This window comes from Somniosus microcephalus, chromosome 12 (genome assembly GCF_052327205.1).
Source record: "Somniosus microcephalus isolate GS21.2 chromosome 12, FLI_Smic_1.0, whole genome shotgun sequence".
In the NCBI taxonomy this organism is placed as follows: domain Eukaryota; kingdom Metazoa; phylum Chordata; class Chondrichthyes; order Squaliformes; family Somniosidae; genus Somniosus; species Somniosus microcephalus.
This window is the reverse complement of record NC_140998.1, coordinates 61834835-61853217: the sequence shown is the minus strand read 5'-3', so window position 1 is coordinate 61853217 and position 18383 is coordinate 61834835. Positions and strand designations below refer to the sequence as shown.

At 43.4% G+C, this 18383-nt stretch overlaps 1 protein-coding gene across 4 annotated transcripts in view; it reads right to left on the bottom strand.

The window, feature by feature from the left end:
* Window positions 1-18383, bottom strand: part of lrr1 (leucine rich repeat protein 1) — a 29851-nt gene that overhangs the window by 9070 nt on the left and 2398 nt on the right. The window contains exons 1-3 of one of the 4 annotated variants that reach the window (XM_086002933.1): window positions 11470-11758; window positions 10385-10578; window positions 10198-10296 (exon numbers count right to left, since the gene is read on the bottom strand). In XM_086002933.1, the coding sequence (XP_085859059.1) occupies window positions 10198-10296; window positions 10385-10573 (288 nt within the window). In that variant the 5' untranslated portion in view covers window positions 10574-10578; window positions 11470-11758. Of the gene's footprint in view, window positions 1-10197; window positions 10297-10384; window positions 10690-11469; window positions 11759-18383 lie in introns of those variants that run through there. The other 3 variants (XM_086002934.1, XM_086002932.1, XM_086002931.1) reach the window with 3 other exon arrangements.

The window sequence follows — 18383 nt, the reverse complement described above, 5'->3', positions numbered from 1 at the left end:
AGGGAGCGCTACATTGTTGGAATGCTACCCTGAGAAACATTAAATCAAAATCCCATCTGCCCGTTACGGAAGTTCAGATGGACATTAAAAAACCCAAGGCATTAATTGGGGGCTCCCCTGATGTCATAGCCAGCATTCTCCCTCAATCATAATTGACCAGAAACTTAACTGGTATATTATACACTTAAATACTGTGGCTACAAGAGTAGGTCAGAGGCTGGGTATTCTGCAGTGAGTGACTCACCTCCCGACTCCGCAAAGCCTTGTCGGGAGGCGAGTCACGAGTGTGCTGGAATACTCTCTACTTGCCTGGATGAGTGCAGCTCCAACAACACTCAAGAAGCTAAAGCAACACTGCCAGACAATGCATCACTTAAATTTTGGCAACTGTCAGAGGTATTAAAGCATGTTGCACTCACTGCCAATTACCAAGAAGTTGAGGCTTTATGCCAACATCAAGTAGGTGTCAACAGAAAGGCAAGGCACACGATGACCAAAGGAGGTAAATTTCCAAAGAAACGCCATATATGGTGTGAAGTAGCCACTAATTTCACACTATATAACTGATTTTATGGTCATATTCTACAGATCCTAAACATAAATTTTATTTTACAGCTACAGTCTTCCAAAGTCACACAGAAATCAGGAACAAATCAATTACTTTAAACCAATACTTTTCTAAATTGCAGACCTACCATACTAGTATAGCAGAAAACTCAAACTGAATATCTATGGTATAAATATCACTTCTTGTGGGAATATGTCTAGTCTGTACTCTAAGCATCGCCTGTTGAACATTTTCTATTGTTTGTGTGCGGCCTTATTTACCAATTTTTCTTACTAGTTTATCCGAGTTAGTTCCATTTTTAGCTCATTGAATTTTTTTCCCCCCCCATTCAAGTACCTTTATCTTTAATTATTACCCTTCAATTGTTTTTTAAAAAAAACTCCTGGTCCCTTTTGCTTTCCTTCTTCCGGTTTTATCTTTTTCCCTTCTTCCTGCCGTATTATTTTAAACCCTAATCTAACACCTGTATCATACAGGATTCACAGAACCAGGACTATGATATTGTAAGGTAGTAGAAAAACTGTGAAACTAAAATCTCCTTGATGAGAAGACACACTCATTGAGCCAAGAGAATATTTCCTTTAAAATGGAATATCCTTTGGACAGTCTTCCTCGCTACAAGTCCAACAATATTGGGCCTCATACTTTTACAACATGTTGGATTATCCCCCTACTGACAGGCAAGTAGGAGATGGAAGAGAAAGCAACCAACATTCACTACTGGGGTATTACAGAGAGAAGATCAACACAATTGGACTTTGTCAACTGGTTGATGAGTTTTAATGCCTTAGATAGGTGTTTAAAGCCACTTCTGTCAATCACTTAGGGAGCTGGCCTTTCCTAATGGCCATTCTTGGAATAGATTTTATGTTTGTCTGATGTTCTTAAAAAAAAATTGCAGAGTCAAGTTAAACATTCTATTGAACATACACAGCAAAATGTAATGGGGGGGGGGGCGTTATCAGATAGCTATGCAACCAAATGGACGTTTTAAGTTTAATCTCAAGCAAGTACACTATTACTGTCCAGAAGATCAGGATCATAGTTGAGCAAACAAAGCAAACTAATTACAAAAGCACTCTACTAAGGGTGTGGTTTTGTCTACTTTCCAAATTACAAGAGACATGGCAATGTCATCTGGCAAAAGTACAATCCCCCACATCCAGGGCAACTGGTAATATTGTAGAAACAGAAATTATAGCACTGGAAATATTACCCATAGTAGTCCAAGATAGCATACATAATCATCTCCAACTGGGCCATCTTCTACATGGGCATCAAGATCACAACTGCCGGTAGTTCCTTCTACTGCTACAGGACAGGGATGCACCAATACACAACCAAGAGCAAATGCATTTACACTTATTGGTATCCAAAGGAAAACCAGGAAGGCCAATAAAAGGACCAATTTCAAAGGATATACCAGTCACGTAGAGTGACACATCATCAGTATATGCCCCAGGATTAAGTCTAGAAAATGTAAATTAATAGTAGCCACCCTTCCACATTCCCTCAAATAATCTTAACATTTGACAAGACCCCTGCATATTATTGGTAGTGTCATACTGGTATGAAACTAGTCCTATGTAAAAATGTTAAACTGGCTTTTTCAAGCACTTGCTCTTATCCTCTCAAGATGGGACGGTATAATTTCCCATTCGCCACCTCAGAAGTATAAGTGTTTAGGTTTTGTCCCCGATTTCATCAGTTGTACAGGGCCTTGGTGAGACCACACCTTGAGTATTGTGTGCAGTTTTGGTCGCCTTATCGGAGGAAGGATGTTCTTGCCATGAAGGGAGTTCAGCAAAGATTCACAAAACTGATACCTGGGATGGCAGGAATGACGTATGAGGAGAGATTGGGTCGATTGGGCTTATGCTCGCTGGAGTTTAGAAGAATGAGAGGAGATCTCATTGAAACTTATAAAATTCTAACAGGACTAGACAGACTAGATGCAGGAAGGATGTTCCCGATGGCAGGGGAGTCCAGAACCAGGGGCCACAGTGTAAAGATAAGGGGCAAGCCATTTAGGACAGAAATGAGGAGGAATTTCTTCACCCAGAGAGTGGTGAACCTGTGGAATTCTCTACCACAGAAGGCAGTTGAGGCCAATTCATTAAATATATTCAAGAAGGAGTTAGATATATTTCTTAAGGCTAAAGGGATCAAAGGATATGGGGAGAAAGCAAGGACAGGGTACTGAGTTTGGATGATCAGCCATGATCTCATTAAATGGTGGAACAGGCTTGAGGGGCCGAATGGCCTACTCCTGCTCCTATCTTCTATGTTTCTATTGGTCTTCGATTATGATATGCTGCACAAAGGGAGGGGAGAAGGGGAAATGGGCAATTGTTATAAAAGTGTGATGGGGTAAAAATAATCTTTTTGCCAGAGAAGAAAAAGTAGTTTCCAGCAGAAGGATGTATGCCTTTATTTTGCAAGGGTCAATCGTGAGATTGCATCGGGTTTAAACACAATTGAGAAGTTCAACTCGTGGTTTAATGCAGTTGCCACTGCGGGCAGCCGTTGACCGCTCTAGATGCTTCCAATTTCCGCTTTGGTGGCGATAGACTTTTATGCAAGGGGAAAATGGGATGATTTAAGTTATTTTACAAACATTCACAAGGGTCTACTGGCAGTTTTATGCTGTTAGTGTCATGGACCATTTGAGCAAGGGGGCCAGTGTCGATTATTTACATTTGCGCTTTCACCTTTGTTGCTGATAACTTTTCTATGTGGACATCTACAGTCTACATTTTTCTACCGGTTGTGCACAAATTACATTTATATCAATGGCTTGAGTGTAAAAAGATTGGGGTTTTATTACTATTCCTTATAATACATGCCGGTTTTTAATGCCTGCAAGGAAGTGGGAGAGTACAGCAATCCCGTCACGTAGTGTTATGGAGAGTCCCACTTAAGTCATTGGCCCGGATTTTGCACCCAACGGCAAGCGAATGGCGCTACCCGTTCATTACAATTACACTCGCCCACAGACTTTGTGGCCTTTTCCACTGGAACTTGCGGTTAGTGGAGAACCTAAACCAAGCGGTGCTTTCTACAGGGGATCTGGGACCTGCGTGAACAGGGAAAGCAATGGTGTGTCTCCTTAACCAATCAGATTGAAGAATCCTTACTGAGACATGCAGAGTCTAAACCAGGAAGTTTAAGTTAGAATAGTTAATTCAAATCCAAATCATATACAGAGAGCGAAATGAGAGGGAAAGATAGATGGGATTAAGAGAAAGATGAGGCAGAAAGTAAACATTTAAAAAAATCTCCAACAATAATAAAAATATGAAGAAATTGTAGTGTCTGTGTGTAGATAAAGACACTGAAGACAGGAGTTGGTTCATAGGTATTTACTAAGCAAGTCTGGGGGGGGTTTCTAAAGGATATACACAATACACAGGCTTATATAGCCCAAGTGGCAATTACCGGCATTACGCACACCTGGGGCTCTTAAAGGCACATACACCACAATTCCTCCCCTTCTAGCTAACTAGTGCATCATATTTTAAGTAATTATTAATTACATGTTATATGCAAAATAATATACATTGCTGTATTAATTAATTATAAGTTAGTCTCTCAGGAGGCTTCCTGACTCGGTCCGGATAACACCTCGGGGGTGTAGTAGTTTCTGGTGGTGTAGTAGGTTCTTCTGGCAAGGCTGATTCGGCTTGAAGGCCAGTGTCGGGTTCATCGGGCTCCAGTATCACCGGATCGGAGGTAGATATGGGTATCTCTACTTCATCGTTAGATGTATAGAGTGGTGGTGTAGGTTGTCCCTTTTCGGATGACTTGATGATTTGGTCAGCATGGCGCCTTATTATGCTGTCTCCGATGTCCACGGTATATATCAGTGGTCCTAATCGTGTGCAGATAGTACCAGGCTGCCATTTCTCGGTACGGTAGTCCCGGGCCAAAACCGGTTGGCCTATCTGGAAGGCCCTAGTTGGCCTTTCATTCATGCCCTGAAACTGCCGGTTCTCCACGTCCCTTCGGATGTTGGGCTTGACCAAATCCAGCCGGCATCTTAGGTTTCTATTGTAGAACATCATGGCGGGAGTTTGGTTAGTAACCATGTGCGTTGCATTCCTATATGCAAATAAGAAGTTATCCACCTTGTGCTGAAGTTTTATGTCTTCATTACCCATGGCCTTGATGGCCTTCTTGAAGGTCTGGACAAACCTTTCAGCCAATCCATTGGTGGCGGGATGGTATGGGGCGGACGTGTAGTGCTTTACCCCATTGTTCTTTAAGAACTTTCTGAATTCTTCGGACACAAATTGCGGTCCATTATCAGAACATATCTGCTCCGGCAGCCCATTCCTGGCAAATATGGTCCTTAATACTGTGATGGTTTTTTCCGTGGTGGTGGAGGACATCTTTATTACCTCCGGCCACTTGGAGTGTGCATCAACTGCGATTAAGAACATTGAGTCCATAAATGGACCAGCAAAGTCGATGTGCACCCTTTGCCAGGGAGATGAGGGCCACTCCCATGGATGTAGAGGGGCCTGTGGCGGAGCATATTGGACCTTCTGGCATCCTAGGCAGCTCTTGGTCATGTCTTCGATGTCTCCATCGATACCTGGCCACCATACAAACGCCCTAGCTAGGTTCTTCATTTTCACTCCACCCAGATGCCCCTCGTGAAGCTCCTTTAGCACTTTATCCTGGAGTTTGGGTGGAATCACCACTCTGGATCCACACATCAAGGTTCCTCGGCACACTGACAGCTGTTCTCTTCTTTGCGAGAATGCTGGCAACAGTGGTTCGCCATGTGCTGGCCATCCATTCACTGTTAAATCGTAGACCCGTGAGAGAGTAGGGTCATTTCTTGTCTCCCTTTCAATGGCAGAATTTGTCACCGGTAGACATTCCACTATGGTAGAGTGGAATATCTCTACTGGGTCTACTGTAGGTGCCTCTTCTATCGTTGGCAACGGTAGGCGTGATAAACCGTCAGCATTCCCATGCTGTTTTGACCCTTTGTATTCAATGTTGTATTGGTGTGCCCCTAGAAAAAGGGACCACCTCTGTAGTCTTTGTGCCGTCATAATGGGGACACCTTTTTTAGGGTTGAATATGGAGATGAGGGGTTGATGGTCAGTCAGCAAGGTAAATTTTTGTCCGTGTAGGTAATGGTTGAATTTCTTCACTCCCCATACCAGGCTGAGTGCTTCCCTGTCTATCTGGGCATAGTTACGCTCAGCTGAGTTCAATGAGCGTGACGCAAAAGCTATCGGCCGTTCCGAGCCATCAGGGACTCTATGGGACAATACCGCTCCTATGCCGTAAGGGGATGCATCGCACGCCAGTCTGATTGGTAGTGATGGGTTGTAATGAGCCAAAATTTTCTCGGATGTGATTAAGTCTTTACATTTATGGAAGGCACGTTTATAGTCTTCGTTCCATTTCCAAATCACTCCTGTCTGTAGAAGATTAAGAGGGTGTAGAATAGTTGATAAGTTCGGTAAAAATTTATGATAGTAATTTATTAATCCCAGGAATGACCTTAATTGTGAAACATTTTCAGGTGCTGGGGCTTTTATAACTGCTTCAATTTTTTCAGGTGACTTATGCAACCCTTCCTTATTAATTATGTGGCCACAATATGATACCGGATTTTGGAAAAATTCGCACTTGGGGCGATTTGCTCGCAGGCCCCATTCTTTCAGCCTAGTGAGCACCTGCTCCAAATTGGCAAGGTGCTCGTTGTCGTTTTCTCCTGTTATAAGGATGTCGTCTAGGTAGCATTGAGTCCCCGGAATCCCTTGCAGGACTTGCTCCATAGCTCTTTGCCAGATAGCTGGAGCTGATGCTATTCCAAAAACCAGTCGATTGTACTGGTACAGGCCTTTGTGTGTGTTTATTGTGAGATACTTTTTAGAGGTCTCCTCAACCTCCATCTGTAGATATGCCTGTGCCAAGTCAATTTTTGTGAAACGTTTCCCTCCGGATAGTGAGGCGAAAATATCTTCTATCCTCGGAAGAGGATACTGTACCGTGTGAAGGGCCGGGTTTACAGTCACCTTAAAGTCCCCACAGATGTGAATTTTTTTCTGTTCCTCAGAGTTATTTTTCAATGTTTTTTTCAATGACTGGAACGATGGGTGTTGCCCATTCGCTCCAATCTATTTTGGATAATACGCCTGCCTTTTCCAAATTCTTCAGCTCTGCCTCGACTGCCGGACGTATTGCGTATGGCACCGGTCTTGCCTTAAAATTTTTTGGAATTGCTGTATCTTCCACTTTTATTGAGGCGGTGATGCCTTTCAAGGTTCCTAGTTTCTCTTGAAACACTTCTTTGGCGTTGGCCAAGATGTCTTTTAATCGTTCAGGTATGATGTCATCATTGTTTTTTTCCTTACTGGTCACCGTCAGTGCCTGAATGGAGTGCCAGCCTAAACGTATCTTCCTTATCCATTCACGTCCCAACAACGGTGGACCACCATCTTGTAGAATGTATAAATACAACTTTTGTATTTCTTTGCCGTTGTATACCACAGGCACCCTTATTTTTCCTTTGGGGTAGACTTTCTGCCCCGTATATGTTTTTAAGATAATGGATGTGTCTTTTAGAGGTATATACGAAAATAGCCTCTCGTAATCTCGTCGATTTATTACGGTTAGAGCTGATCCTGTATCTAGCTCCATTTTAACTGGGGACCCTGCTATTGTGAGGGTAACCCAAATGGTTTGGTAATCCTCTTTGGCAAGTACATTATGTAATTTGAGACAGCTTAGTCTCTTGTTTCCGGAGTCGCTATCGCTATTCTGGTCTTCGGAGCTACTGTCCGTCATCATTTGTACCTTCCTGTACTTTTCTTTATTGATTTTTTGTTTTCCGTCAGTGGATTTATTTTGTCCAGATTGGCATACCCGTGCAATGTGTCCAATCTTACCACATTGCCTGCATGCTTTGCCCTTGAACCAGCAGTCCCTCTGGTTATGGGTGGATCTGCCGCAGCGATAACATCTTGCGAACTCCTGTGTCATTTTATGGGTGCCGAAGTCCTGTGTCTCTTGTTGTATTTCTGCAGCTCCTTTTGCTGCTGCTTCGTATGATACAGCCATACTGAAAGCTTTGTCCAATGTTAAATCTTTTTCAGAAAGCAGTCTTTTTTGTGTTCCTTCACTTAAGAGACCGCAAACAAATTTGTCTCGAAGATAATCCGATAGTCCTGCTCCGAATTGGCAGTACTTTGATAGCTTTCTTAATTCGGTTAGGTAATCAGCGTTACTTTCATTCTTGTGTTGATTTCTCTTGAAGAACTTGAATCGTTCCGCTATCAGCAGCGGTGTTGGGTTTAAATGCTCCTGCAGGGTATCAACAATTTCTTTAAAAGTCTTGTCCTTTGGTTTGGCTGGAGTGATTAAATTTCGTAACAGCCCGTATGTCTTCGCGCCCATTAAGTTCAGAAGTACTGAAGCTTTTTTTCATCTGTTATTCCATTTGCAGTGCAATAAACCTCTACTCTTTCCACGTATGTGGTCCAATCTTCTATTTCGCCATCAAAAGCCTCAATATTACCAGATTTAGGCATTTCAGAAAAGATATGGCGCTTCCCGTGCTTTTTTTTCCCCTCTCTGTAGCAACGATATGGCGCTTCCCGCGCTTTCCCGCCGCTACCGATAACGCCGCTGTTTTACTGTGGTTTCCGTTTATTCACTGTTGGAGACTCGTTCCCGACGGAGGTCTAAACGCTGACCTGCTTGCCGCGCCGGCCTCTCGAGTGCACCCTCCCAGTCCGTTATTGCTTGCCTCCGATTTCGCTGCCTGTCTCAGCTGTAGAGCCCGCCGCTGGAGCTCCAGCCTGACGCCCAGGAAGGATTAGCGCAGTACCTGTCACCAGCTTGGCCAGCTGGTGAAACCACAGTTTCTCTTACTTCCTTGAGTCTTCTGGACGCTGGAGGAATCGATGTCCTTGAGGTGCTGCCGAATTGCAGGTAAGTTCGTTTCCACTTCGTCATCACTGTAGTGTCCGTGTGTAGATAAAGACACTGAAGACTGGAGTTGGTTCATAGGTATTTACTAAGCAAGTCTGGGGGGGGGGGGGGGGGGTTTCTAAAGGATATACACAATACACAGGCTTATATAGCCCAAGTGGCAATTACCGGCATTACACACACCTGGGGCTCTTAAAGGCACATACACCATAATTGCTCTTAAAGGCACATACACCACAGAAATGAGACTCTCCACACTTGTAAAAGTTCATTTTCAATGCCAGAGAGATTGTTTGGCAGTAATTAAGACTTATCACAGTGTTAAAAATTCACTTGCACTTAAATAGATAAGCCTCAACTTTTTCTGGCATGTTTAGTGGGTATTGATCATGTAAGTACCGCAACTTCACGCTGTTCCATGTATTTTAATGCAGAGTCTCTCCGAGGTACCGGTGTAGCACAGCTTCTGGAGGAGCAGGGTAACTCGGACAGCAATTTCCTGATTTCTGCGTTTAACTGCACATGTGCAGATGCCAGAAGTTGCTGTTCCTATTTACTTAAGAACAGTCACCATTAATTCTACCGCAAAATCCGAACCAACGTCTCGCAGGATGTGACCCTCAACGTCACCTAAAGACAGTGGCTTTGGAATGTTGTGGCTACTCACTGCTTTTAATATATAACAGATAATAAATTTATTTTGTTCCCTTTTTGCAACATGTTTATGTTGGGGTTGGAGGAAAAATTTAAAAAGAGGTGGCATTATAATAAAATGACAGCGTCCATTCTATATATCTTCGACACTCCAAATAGTACACAGTATGACTTTATTTGAAGGAATGCAGTCATGGCTAGTTTATTTTTGACCGACTTATTTCTCATATGTAAAGGATGTCCCGTTTCTTTCAATTTTAAACCTCTATCTTTCAAGCTCACCCTGCCCTTCCGGACATTCTTGTCTGGAGGCAATCTTTTCCCAGGCATCTGCTAATATCACATTTAAGCTATTAGAAACTGCTTCAACATAGTGTCTTGACAATTTTCCTTCTCTTTAGGAAAACACGTAGCCTCCAGTTATCTTCCCCCACTGCCAGCCAAGGAAGGTATTGATCATGTGGAATCACATGACTTCACATTCTGCAACACTAACGTGCCAATGTATCAAAAGGCTAGAGTTGAATTTTTTTCTCAACTAGTAACTACATTACAGTATAACAAAGCAATTCCTAGGAAACAATTCTTATTCAAATAGCTGTAAGACTACAAACAAAAACAGTTCTGACAGTGTGATTGATTAAATGTTTAAGGTAGTGGATGGGGTGCCAATCAAGCGGGGCCCTAACAACATATCTGTGGGTTCAGTCTGAGGAAACAGCTGGGGAGGGAGATGGAATCAGTACCTAAGGGTGCCAAGTTTCTGCTGGACGGCAAACAGGACTTCAGTCTTGCTCATTTGAGCTGGAAAAGTGGATACCATGTTTACTACTTTAATCAGAGCACCAAACTTGTAAGCAGGTATATAACTGCTTCAGGAACCTTCAAAATTTACTATTGTTCCTAACTGGTCACCAATGAATCATCTCCATTTTTAAACTGGCACATTATGCCAACATAGTCACAGGTTTGAATTAAAACTTTATATAAAATGTTTAAAAAAATCCAGCTTGTACCTTACTTAGACAAACGTCTACTGCTGGTTCTTTGAGTCTGATGGTAGCTTTTCCTTCTTCAACGAATTTGGTGAAAAACTGCTCTATATTTTCTTTCAGCTGCAAAGAGATTTTTGTGAAAATATATTCTTAGCCGGATGCTTTCCAAAGTGCAGTTGACTGACTGATTCCATGCTGTATAACTCACCTTGTATTTACAGCCTGCTTTGTCTTTCAATGTACAGATCAAGAGATGAATGGTTGCAGAGTTGTTTTTGATGCTCCGATCGTGGTGTTTCCCTATTGACAGAACAGCTCGGTTACCTTTCCCTCTATTCCTCATACCGAAGGTCGGGAGCATCCGATTGATCACTTCCACCTCGCACTGGAGTTTCATAGTATCTGTAATGAAATGATCACTCACTGAAGGCATAATTTTGGACAATCGGAGCACACAGCATTCCCTTGGACGTCAACCAGATCAACAAGTTACCAGTATGGTTGCACGGTGTGCTTTCGTTCCTGATTGGCTGCTTTCACGGCTAATACACCCACTGATAGGAGCCGCAGACCTTGTCACACAATGGAGACAACGCCCCCTCCCCTCCCACCAGCCCGATAAAGCTCGGGGTCATCGAGTACAAGGGGCACAGCGACAGGGCAACATGAGGGTGGAGGGCAACACCCTGGAAAGGGAATGGGGGACGGCAACACTCGAGAGGAGAGGGAGGAAGGGGAGGGAGGAGCGACACCAGGGAGGGGGAGGGGGACCGACACCAGGGAGAGGGAGGGAAGAAAGGAGTGAGGGAAGGGGGAGCAACACCCGGGTGAGGGAGAGAGGGGGAAGGGGGACCGACACCAGGGAGAGGGAGAGAGTGAGGGAAGAAAGGAGAGTGTGAGGGAAGGGGGAGCAACACCCGGGAGAGGGAGTGAAGTTTATTTCATTAATACTAATTCCGAAAAACGTTGTTGCTTTAAAAACTTGTAAGAGAGTCTGACGTAAATCCGTTTCGGGGAAGAGCCAATTCGGGGAAAGTTCAGTTGCTGCACTCTGTAAAACGTACTGTTCCTATGTCCCAGTATAAAGTACTCTCTACAGTGTATTCGTGGGAGACGGTTCTTTTGCCGACACGAGAAACAGGATTTCACTAAAATTTCAATTCGTCACGTACTCAGGGACAGACAATTCTGTTACATTTTGTACACGCAAATCCTGTATTGATCTGAATTGGACAAACTTTAAAACAGTTTACAGTAAGCCAGTTTTAACTGCGCTTGAGCAATAGATATTACCTCCCACGTTCAGTGCAATACCTTTCGGATACTATTTACATCCTGGAACCGCCATGAGAATTAGCCGGCGGTGCACGTACTGTACATTCACAAGGGCGGCAGTAAAACCTCAAGACCCAAGAGCCCAGCTTTGTACCACAGAACATTATAGTGAATTAACAAATAACCACGTCACCATGTTCTCCACGAGTTCACGATCACGTACATTTGTACTTGGCATAAGTGGAAAACAAAAGCCAAGAGGGAAGAATATTTACAACAAAACACGACTAACGAAAAGGACTTCGCCTATACTCTTCTCCCCCCCCCCACCCCAAACCCTTCATTAATTCTGACCACGTGTTATTTACTGTGCCTAATGCTAGTTTCAATGTCAAGACATTTTTTTTAATGTCTGAATTTCCCAGTAATTCCTCGTTATTATTAAAGTACTATGGATGAAAACAACAGATATACAATGTAGTCAAGAGTTACGGACATTTCATTGCAACGGCCAGCATGGTGTGTCACGGGCCATGTGTTTTTAAAACTTCGCAAAGCTTGAACAGTAAAGACAGATTACTGATACCTTATTGGATACTTATTCTTTAAATGAATTACTGCATCTTCACATTGTAGAAATAACAAGGTTGGGTATTTTGACACAAATTTGATTTTTTAAGCAAATGTGTGGATACATAAATAGAAATTCAGACATTAAAAAAAATGTCTTGACATTGAACTGGCATTAGGCAAAGGAAGTACAAAACATCTGGCATGGTGCAAGGGCTCTCAGTCCCCACATACGGTCAGAAGGCACGAAAAATCCAGGTTCTTTCTTTACTACACCGGTATATCAAAGTGTTTTATTGTACATAGATATACACTTCTGGCAAAATACTGTATGCATTCTTCAACCTGCATCTATTTTCTAGCTCACATCTTAACTCCTCCCATTTTTAATTGCAAATTATTTAAAAATCAGTTACAAAAATGGAAAAATTATACAGTAAAGCTTCAGTACTCTTGGTCCCTGAACCTTTCCCATCAGCAGAATGAGTTTCTTTGAATATTAAGATTTCAGCAAGTGTAGATATTGCAAAGAAAATAAGCACACAGATTGCAAGGAGCCCAGAGTACATCCAGTCTTGCACAGAGCTTTAAATAAAACCTCATGAATTGCCCTGTAATGAAATTGTCCAGTCATTTAAGCATTTCCAGTGGCAACTTAACTAAAGGGCCTTTTTCTATTACTACCAGAAATTTGGGAGAGTGCGCGAAGACCACTGCTATCCTGAATTGATCTGGCAAATTGTACCACTAGTCACTGAATCTGTGGCAAAGTGATGCTGAAATTCAACGCAGATCAGGCTGCTGCAGCAATTTTACTGGCCAAGGTTAGACTGCGAACACCAAGGAAAAATAGGAGTTTTCTTTTTTTTTTTTAATTCGTTTTTATGGGATGTGAGTGTCGCTGGCAAGACCAGGATTTATTGCCTATCCCTAATTGCCCTTGAGAAGGTGGTGGTGAGCCACCTTCTTGAAGCACTGCAGTCCATGTGGTGAAGGTACTCCCACAGTGCTGTTAGGGAGTTCCAGGATTTTGAGCCAGCGACGATGAAGGATTGGCGATATACTTCTAAGTCAGGATGGTGTGTGACTTGGAGGGGAACTTGGAGGTGGTGGTGTTCCCATGCGCCTGCTGCCCTTGTCCTTCTAGGTGGAAGAGGTTGTGGGTTTGGGAGGTGCTGCCGAAGAAGTCTTGGCGAGTTGCTGCAGTGCATCTTGTAGATGGTACACACTGCAGCCATGGTGCACCAGTGGTGGAGGGAGTGAATGTTTAAGGTGATGGATGGGGTGCCAATCAAGCAGGCTGCTTTGTCTTGGATGGTGTGGAGTTTCTTGTGTTGTTGGAGCTGCACTCATCCAGGCAAGTGGAGAGTATTCCATCACACTCCTGACTCGTGCCTTGTAGATGGTGGAAAGGCTTTGGGGAGTGAAGAGGCGAGACACTCGCCACAGAATACCCAGCCTCTGACCTGCTCTTTTTGCCACAGTATTTATGTGGCTGGTCCAGTTAAGTTTCTGTTCAATGGTGACCCCCAGGATGTTGGTGGTGGGGGATTTGGCGATGGCAAGTCGTTGAATGTCAAGTGGCGTTGGTTAGACTCTCGCTTGTTGGAGATAGTCATTGTCTGGCACTTCTGTGGCGTGAATATTACCTGCCAATTATCAGCCCAAGCCTGAACGTCATCCAGGTCTTGTTGCATGCGGGCATGGGCTGCTTCATTATCTGTGGAATTGCGAATGGCGCTGAACACTGTGCAGTCATCAGCGAACATCCCCATTTCTGACCTTATGTTGAAGGGAAGGTCATTGATGAAGCAGCTGAAGATGGTTGGGCCTAGGACACTGCCCTGAGGAACTCCTGCAGCGATGTCCTGGGGCTGTAATGATTGACCTTCAACCACCACAACCATCTTCCTTTGTGCTCAGTATGACTCCAGCCAGTGGAGAGTTTCCCTCCCACCCCTGACTCCCATTGACTTCAGTTTTACTAGAGCTCCTTGATGCCAGACTCGGTCAAATGCTACCTTGATGCTGTCTTTCTGCTGGTTTGGAAAAAGCCCTGGCAGTTTCATATTGATCTGTTCACTAACTGTGGGAGACCCAGACTGCAGAAGCCAATGGTCAAAGATCAATTGAAAAGTAGTGTTGTTAGAATTTAACACATTTTGATTCAGAGGCCAGGGGAAAAGACACAGCAACTGTAGAATGGTGCTTTCCCCCTAATTTTATATACTGCAATCAAGCTGAATAATACCATGTGACTTTAAACAGGCTTCCTGAATCCAGTATTTTTACCACCATTACAGCCATTTTCAAGGAGCGGAACTTAATGACAGACAAAAAAAAGCTTTTCAATGGTATCAACAGCTGAATTAGTCCAATCAACCATCTAAACCTGCCCTTCAAAATACTTTATACTTAATGTTATCAATTGTTGCAAGATGTATTCTTTGAATGGGCTGTCCTCCCAACTTCCACCCTCCCTAAACTCGAGGTCATCCAAAACTCGGCTGCCCGTGTCCTAACTCGCACCAAGTCCCGTTCACCCATCACCCCTGTGCTCGCTGACCAACATTGGCTCCTGGTTAAGTAATGCCTCGATTGTAAAATTCTCATGCTTGTTTTCAAATCCCTCCATGGCCTTGCTTCCTCCCCATCTCTAACCTCCACCGGCCATACAACCCTCCGAGATATCGCCACTCCTCCAATTCTGGCCTCTTGCGCACCCCCGATTTTAATCTCTCCACCATTAGCAGCCGTGCCTTCAGCTGCCGAGGACCTAAGTTCTGGAACTCCCTCCCCAAACCTCTCCACTTCTCTTTCCTCCTTTAAGACACTCCTTAAAACCTACCTCTGACCAAGCTTTTGGTCACCTGCCCATATATCTCATGTGGCTCGGTGTCAAATGTTGTTTGATAACGGTCCTGTGAGGCGTCTTGGGACGTTTTACGATGTTAAAGGTGCTATACAAGTGCAAGTTGTTGTTGTACCTCAGACTTTAGTTCTTTTAATGGAAAGGAAGTGATTTTAAGAATGGTCGGCAGTGCTGTCTCACTATTTCAGTAAATGCAATGGTGAGCATTTAATTTTTTAAATACTATTTCCACTGTGAAAAACACCAAGCTATACAATTATAGATTCTGTCCTTCCACACTTGGGTTATATCAGCAGGCAGCATTTTGGACTGTGCCTCAATCCTGCTCCCCCCACCACCCCCAATTTTTAAATTTTTTTTTTTAATGTCTGTACCATTGACAGTGGTGGTTAAATTAGAATCAGATTGACAAAACTAAAAATTAAAGTTGTAAAACAAAGCTCTTGTAGCTCCTAAACTCCAAGTGGCTGGTTGCTCATCAACATTAGTAAATGTTTGGCAACTGCTGTTTTGATAACTGAAATTACACTATATGTTCTATTTAAACATTTAACATTGTTTGAATGAAACACTGATTCTGTACTTTCCTTCGACATTTAGTAAACTGGATTATTTTGTTCATTATTTGAGTTGCATTGTTTGCAGTGTGACTCAACATTCCAGGATGCCGAGTCAGTAACCAGCATTCATGCTGTCATCCCTGCCAGTCGTGTTCAAAGAGGCTTGAGCACCACAAAACATTAGCTGCTGATTCACCAGTTTTTCCCGACAAATTACAGGTCCTATTGATATGCAATAGGGCCTCAAACATCTAGGTATTACAAGACTCAGAAGGCACACTTATTAGATATCCACACCCATGGAAACTAGGCAATGATTTGAGAAGTCCAATAATATTTTAAAACAAAATATCAATACCCATAAGACATGCTTTGCCTGCAGAGATCCGAGTTACAGCCACCAGAAAATAGCAGCAGTTATGTTAATTTTTAGTTTTAGAAAAACTAAGATTCGTATAATGCTCTTAACATTAGGAAAATGTCCTTTTATCAAACCATAGTTTTGACCAGTTGCCTCCTTTTTGGCACCATCAATAGAAGGTGACCAGCTCCTAGTACTTTGCCAATGCCATGAGAAGATATGAAAACTGCCAGGATGATTTATATAGAAACACAGAAGATAGGAACAGGAGCAGGCCATTCGGCCCCTCGAGCCTGCTCCGCCATTCAATGAGATCATGGCTGATCATCCAAACTCAGTACCCTGTCCCTGCCTTCTCCCCATATCCCTTGATCCCTTTAGCCTTAAGAAATATATCCAACTCCTTCTTGAATATATTTAATGAATTGGCCTCAACTGCCTTTTGTGGTAGAGAATTCCACAGGTTCACCACTCTCTGGGTGAAGAAATTCCTCTTCATCTCTGTCCTAAATGGCTTACCCCTTATCATTAGACTGTGGCCCCTGGTTCTGGGCTCCCCCACGATCAGGAACATCCTTCCTGCATCTAGTCTGTCTAGTCCTGTTAGAATTTTATAAGTTTCAATGAGATCCCCTCTCATTCTTCTAAACTCCAGCGAGTATAAGCCCAATCGACCCAATCTCTCCTCATACGTCATTCCTGCCATCCCAGGTATCAGTCTGGTGAATCTCCGTTGCACTCCCTCTATGGTAAGAACATCCTTCCTCAGATAAGGTGACCAAAACTGCACACAATACTCAAGGTGTGGTCTCACCAAGGCCCTGTACAACTGCAGCAAGACATCCTTGTTCCTGTACTTGAACCCTCTTGCTACGAAGGCCAGCATACCATTCGCCTTCTTAACCACCTGCTGCACCTGCATGCTTACCTTCAGCGACTGGTGCACAAGGTCTCGTTGCACTTCCCCTTCTCCCAATCTATTGCCGTTCAGATAATAATGTGCCTTCCTGTTTTTGCCACCAAAGTGGATAACCTCGCATTTATCCACATTATACTGCATCTGCCATATCACCCAACCTGTCCAAATCATACTGGAGTTTCTCGGCATCCTCCTCACAGCACACACGCCCGCCCAGCTTTGTGTCGTCTGCAAACTTGGAGATATTACATCTAGTTCCCTCATCTAGATCATTAATATATATTGTGAATAGCTGGGGTACGAGGACTGATCCCTGCGGTACCCCTCTAGTCACTGCCTGCCACTCGGAAAAAGACCCGTTTATTCCAACTCTGCTTCTTGTCTGCCAACCAGTTCTCTATCCAAGTCAGTACCTTGCCCCCAATCCCATGTGCTTTAACATTACACGCGAATCTCTTATGCGGGACCTTATCGAAAGCCTTCTGAAAGTCCAAATACACCACATCCACTGGTTCTCCCTTATCTATTCTACCAGTTACATCCTCAAAAAATTCCAGTAGATTAGTCAAGCGCGATTTACCTTTTGTAAATCCATGTTGACTTTGTCCGATCCTGTCACTGTTTTCCAAGTGCTCTGCTATTACATCTTTTATAATGGACTCTAGCATTTTCCCCACTACCGATGTCAGGCTTACCGGTCTACAATTCCCCGTTTTCTCTCTACCACCTTTTTTGAATAGTGGGGTAACATTAGCTAACCTCCAATCCATGGGAACTGTTCCAGAGTCTATCGAATTTTGGAAGATGACCAGCAATGCATCTACTATTTCTAGGGCCACTTCCTTAAGTACCCTAGGATGTAGATTATCAGGCCCTGGGGATTTATCGGCCTTCAATCCCATCAATTTCCCTAACCATTTCCCTACAAATACTGATTTCATTCAGTTCCTCCCTCTCATTAGACCCTATGTTCCCCGACATCTCTGGGAGGTAATTTGTTTCCTCCTTTGTGAAGACAGAATCAAAGTATGTATTTAATTGGTCGGCCATTTCTTTGTTCCCCATTATAAATTCCCCTGATTCTGACTGCAAGGGACCTACGCTTGACTTCACCAATCTTTTTCTCTTCACATATCTCTGGAAGCTTTTACAGTCAGTTTTTCTGTTCCCTGTAAGCTTACTCTCATACTCTATTTTCCCCCTCTTAATTAATCCCTTTGTCCTCCCTTGCTGAATCCTAAACTGCTCCCAATCCTCAGGTTTACTGCTTTTTCTAGCCAATTTATATGTCCTCTCCTTGGATTTTATGCTATCCCTAATTTCCCTTGTTTGTGCATTTTGCCTCCCTGGAGGGGGATTCTTAACTTGCATATTTATATAGCATCTTTAACATAGTAAAATGCCCCAAGGTCCTTCATAGGACGCCAAGACACACAAGGAGATATTAGGACAAGTGATCAAAGGCTTGGTTAAAAAGGTAAGTTTTAAGGAGGAGAGAGAGGCAGAGAGGCTTAGGGAGGCAATTCCAGATCCTAGGGGCCAGGCAGCTGAAGGCAATGGTGGAGCGATTAAAATCGGGGCAGCGCAAGAGGCCAGAATTGGCAGAGTGCAGAGATCTGAGGGTTGTAGGACTGGAGGAGATTACAGAGA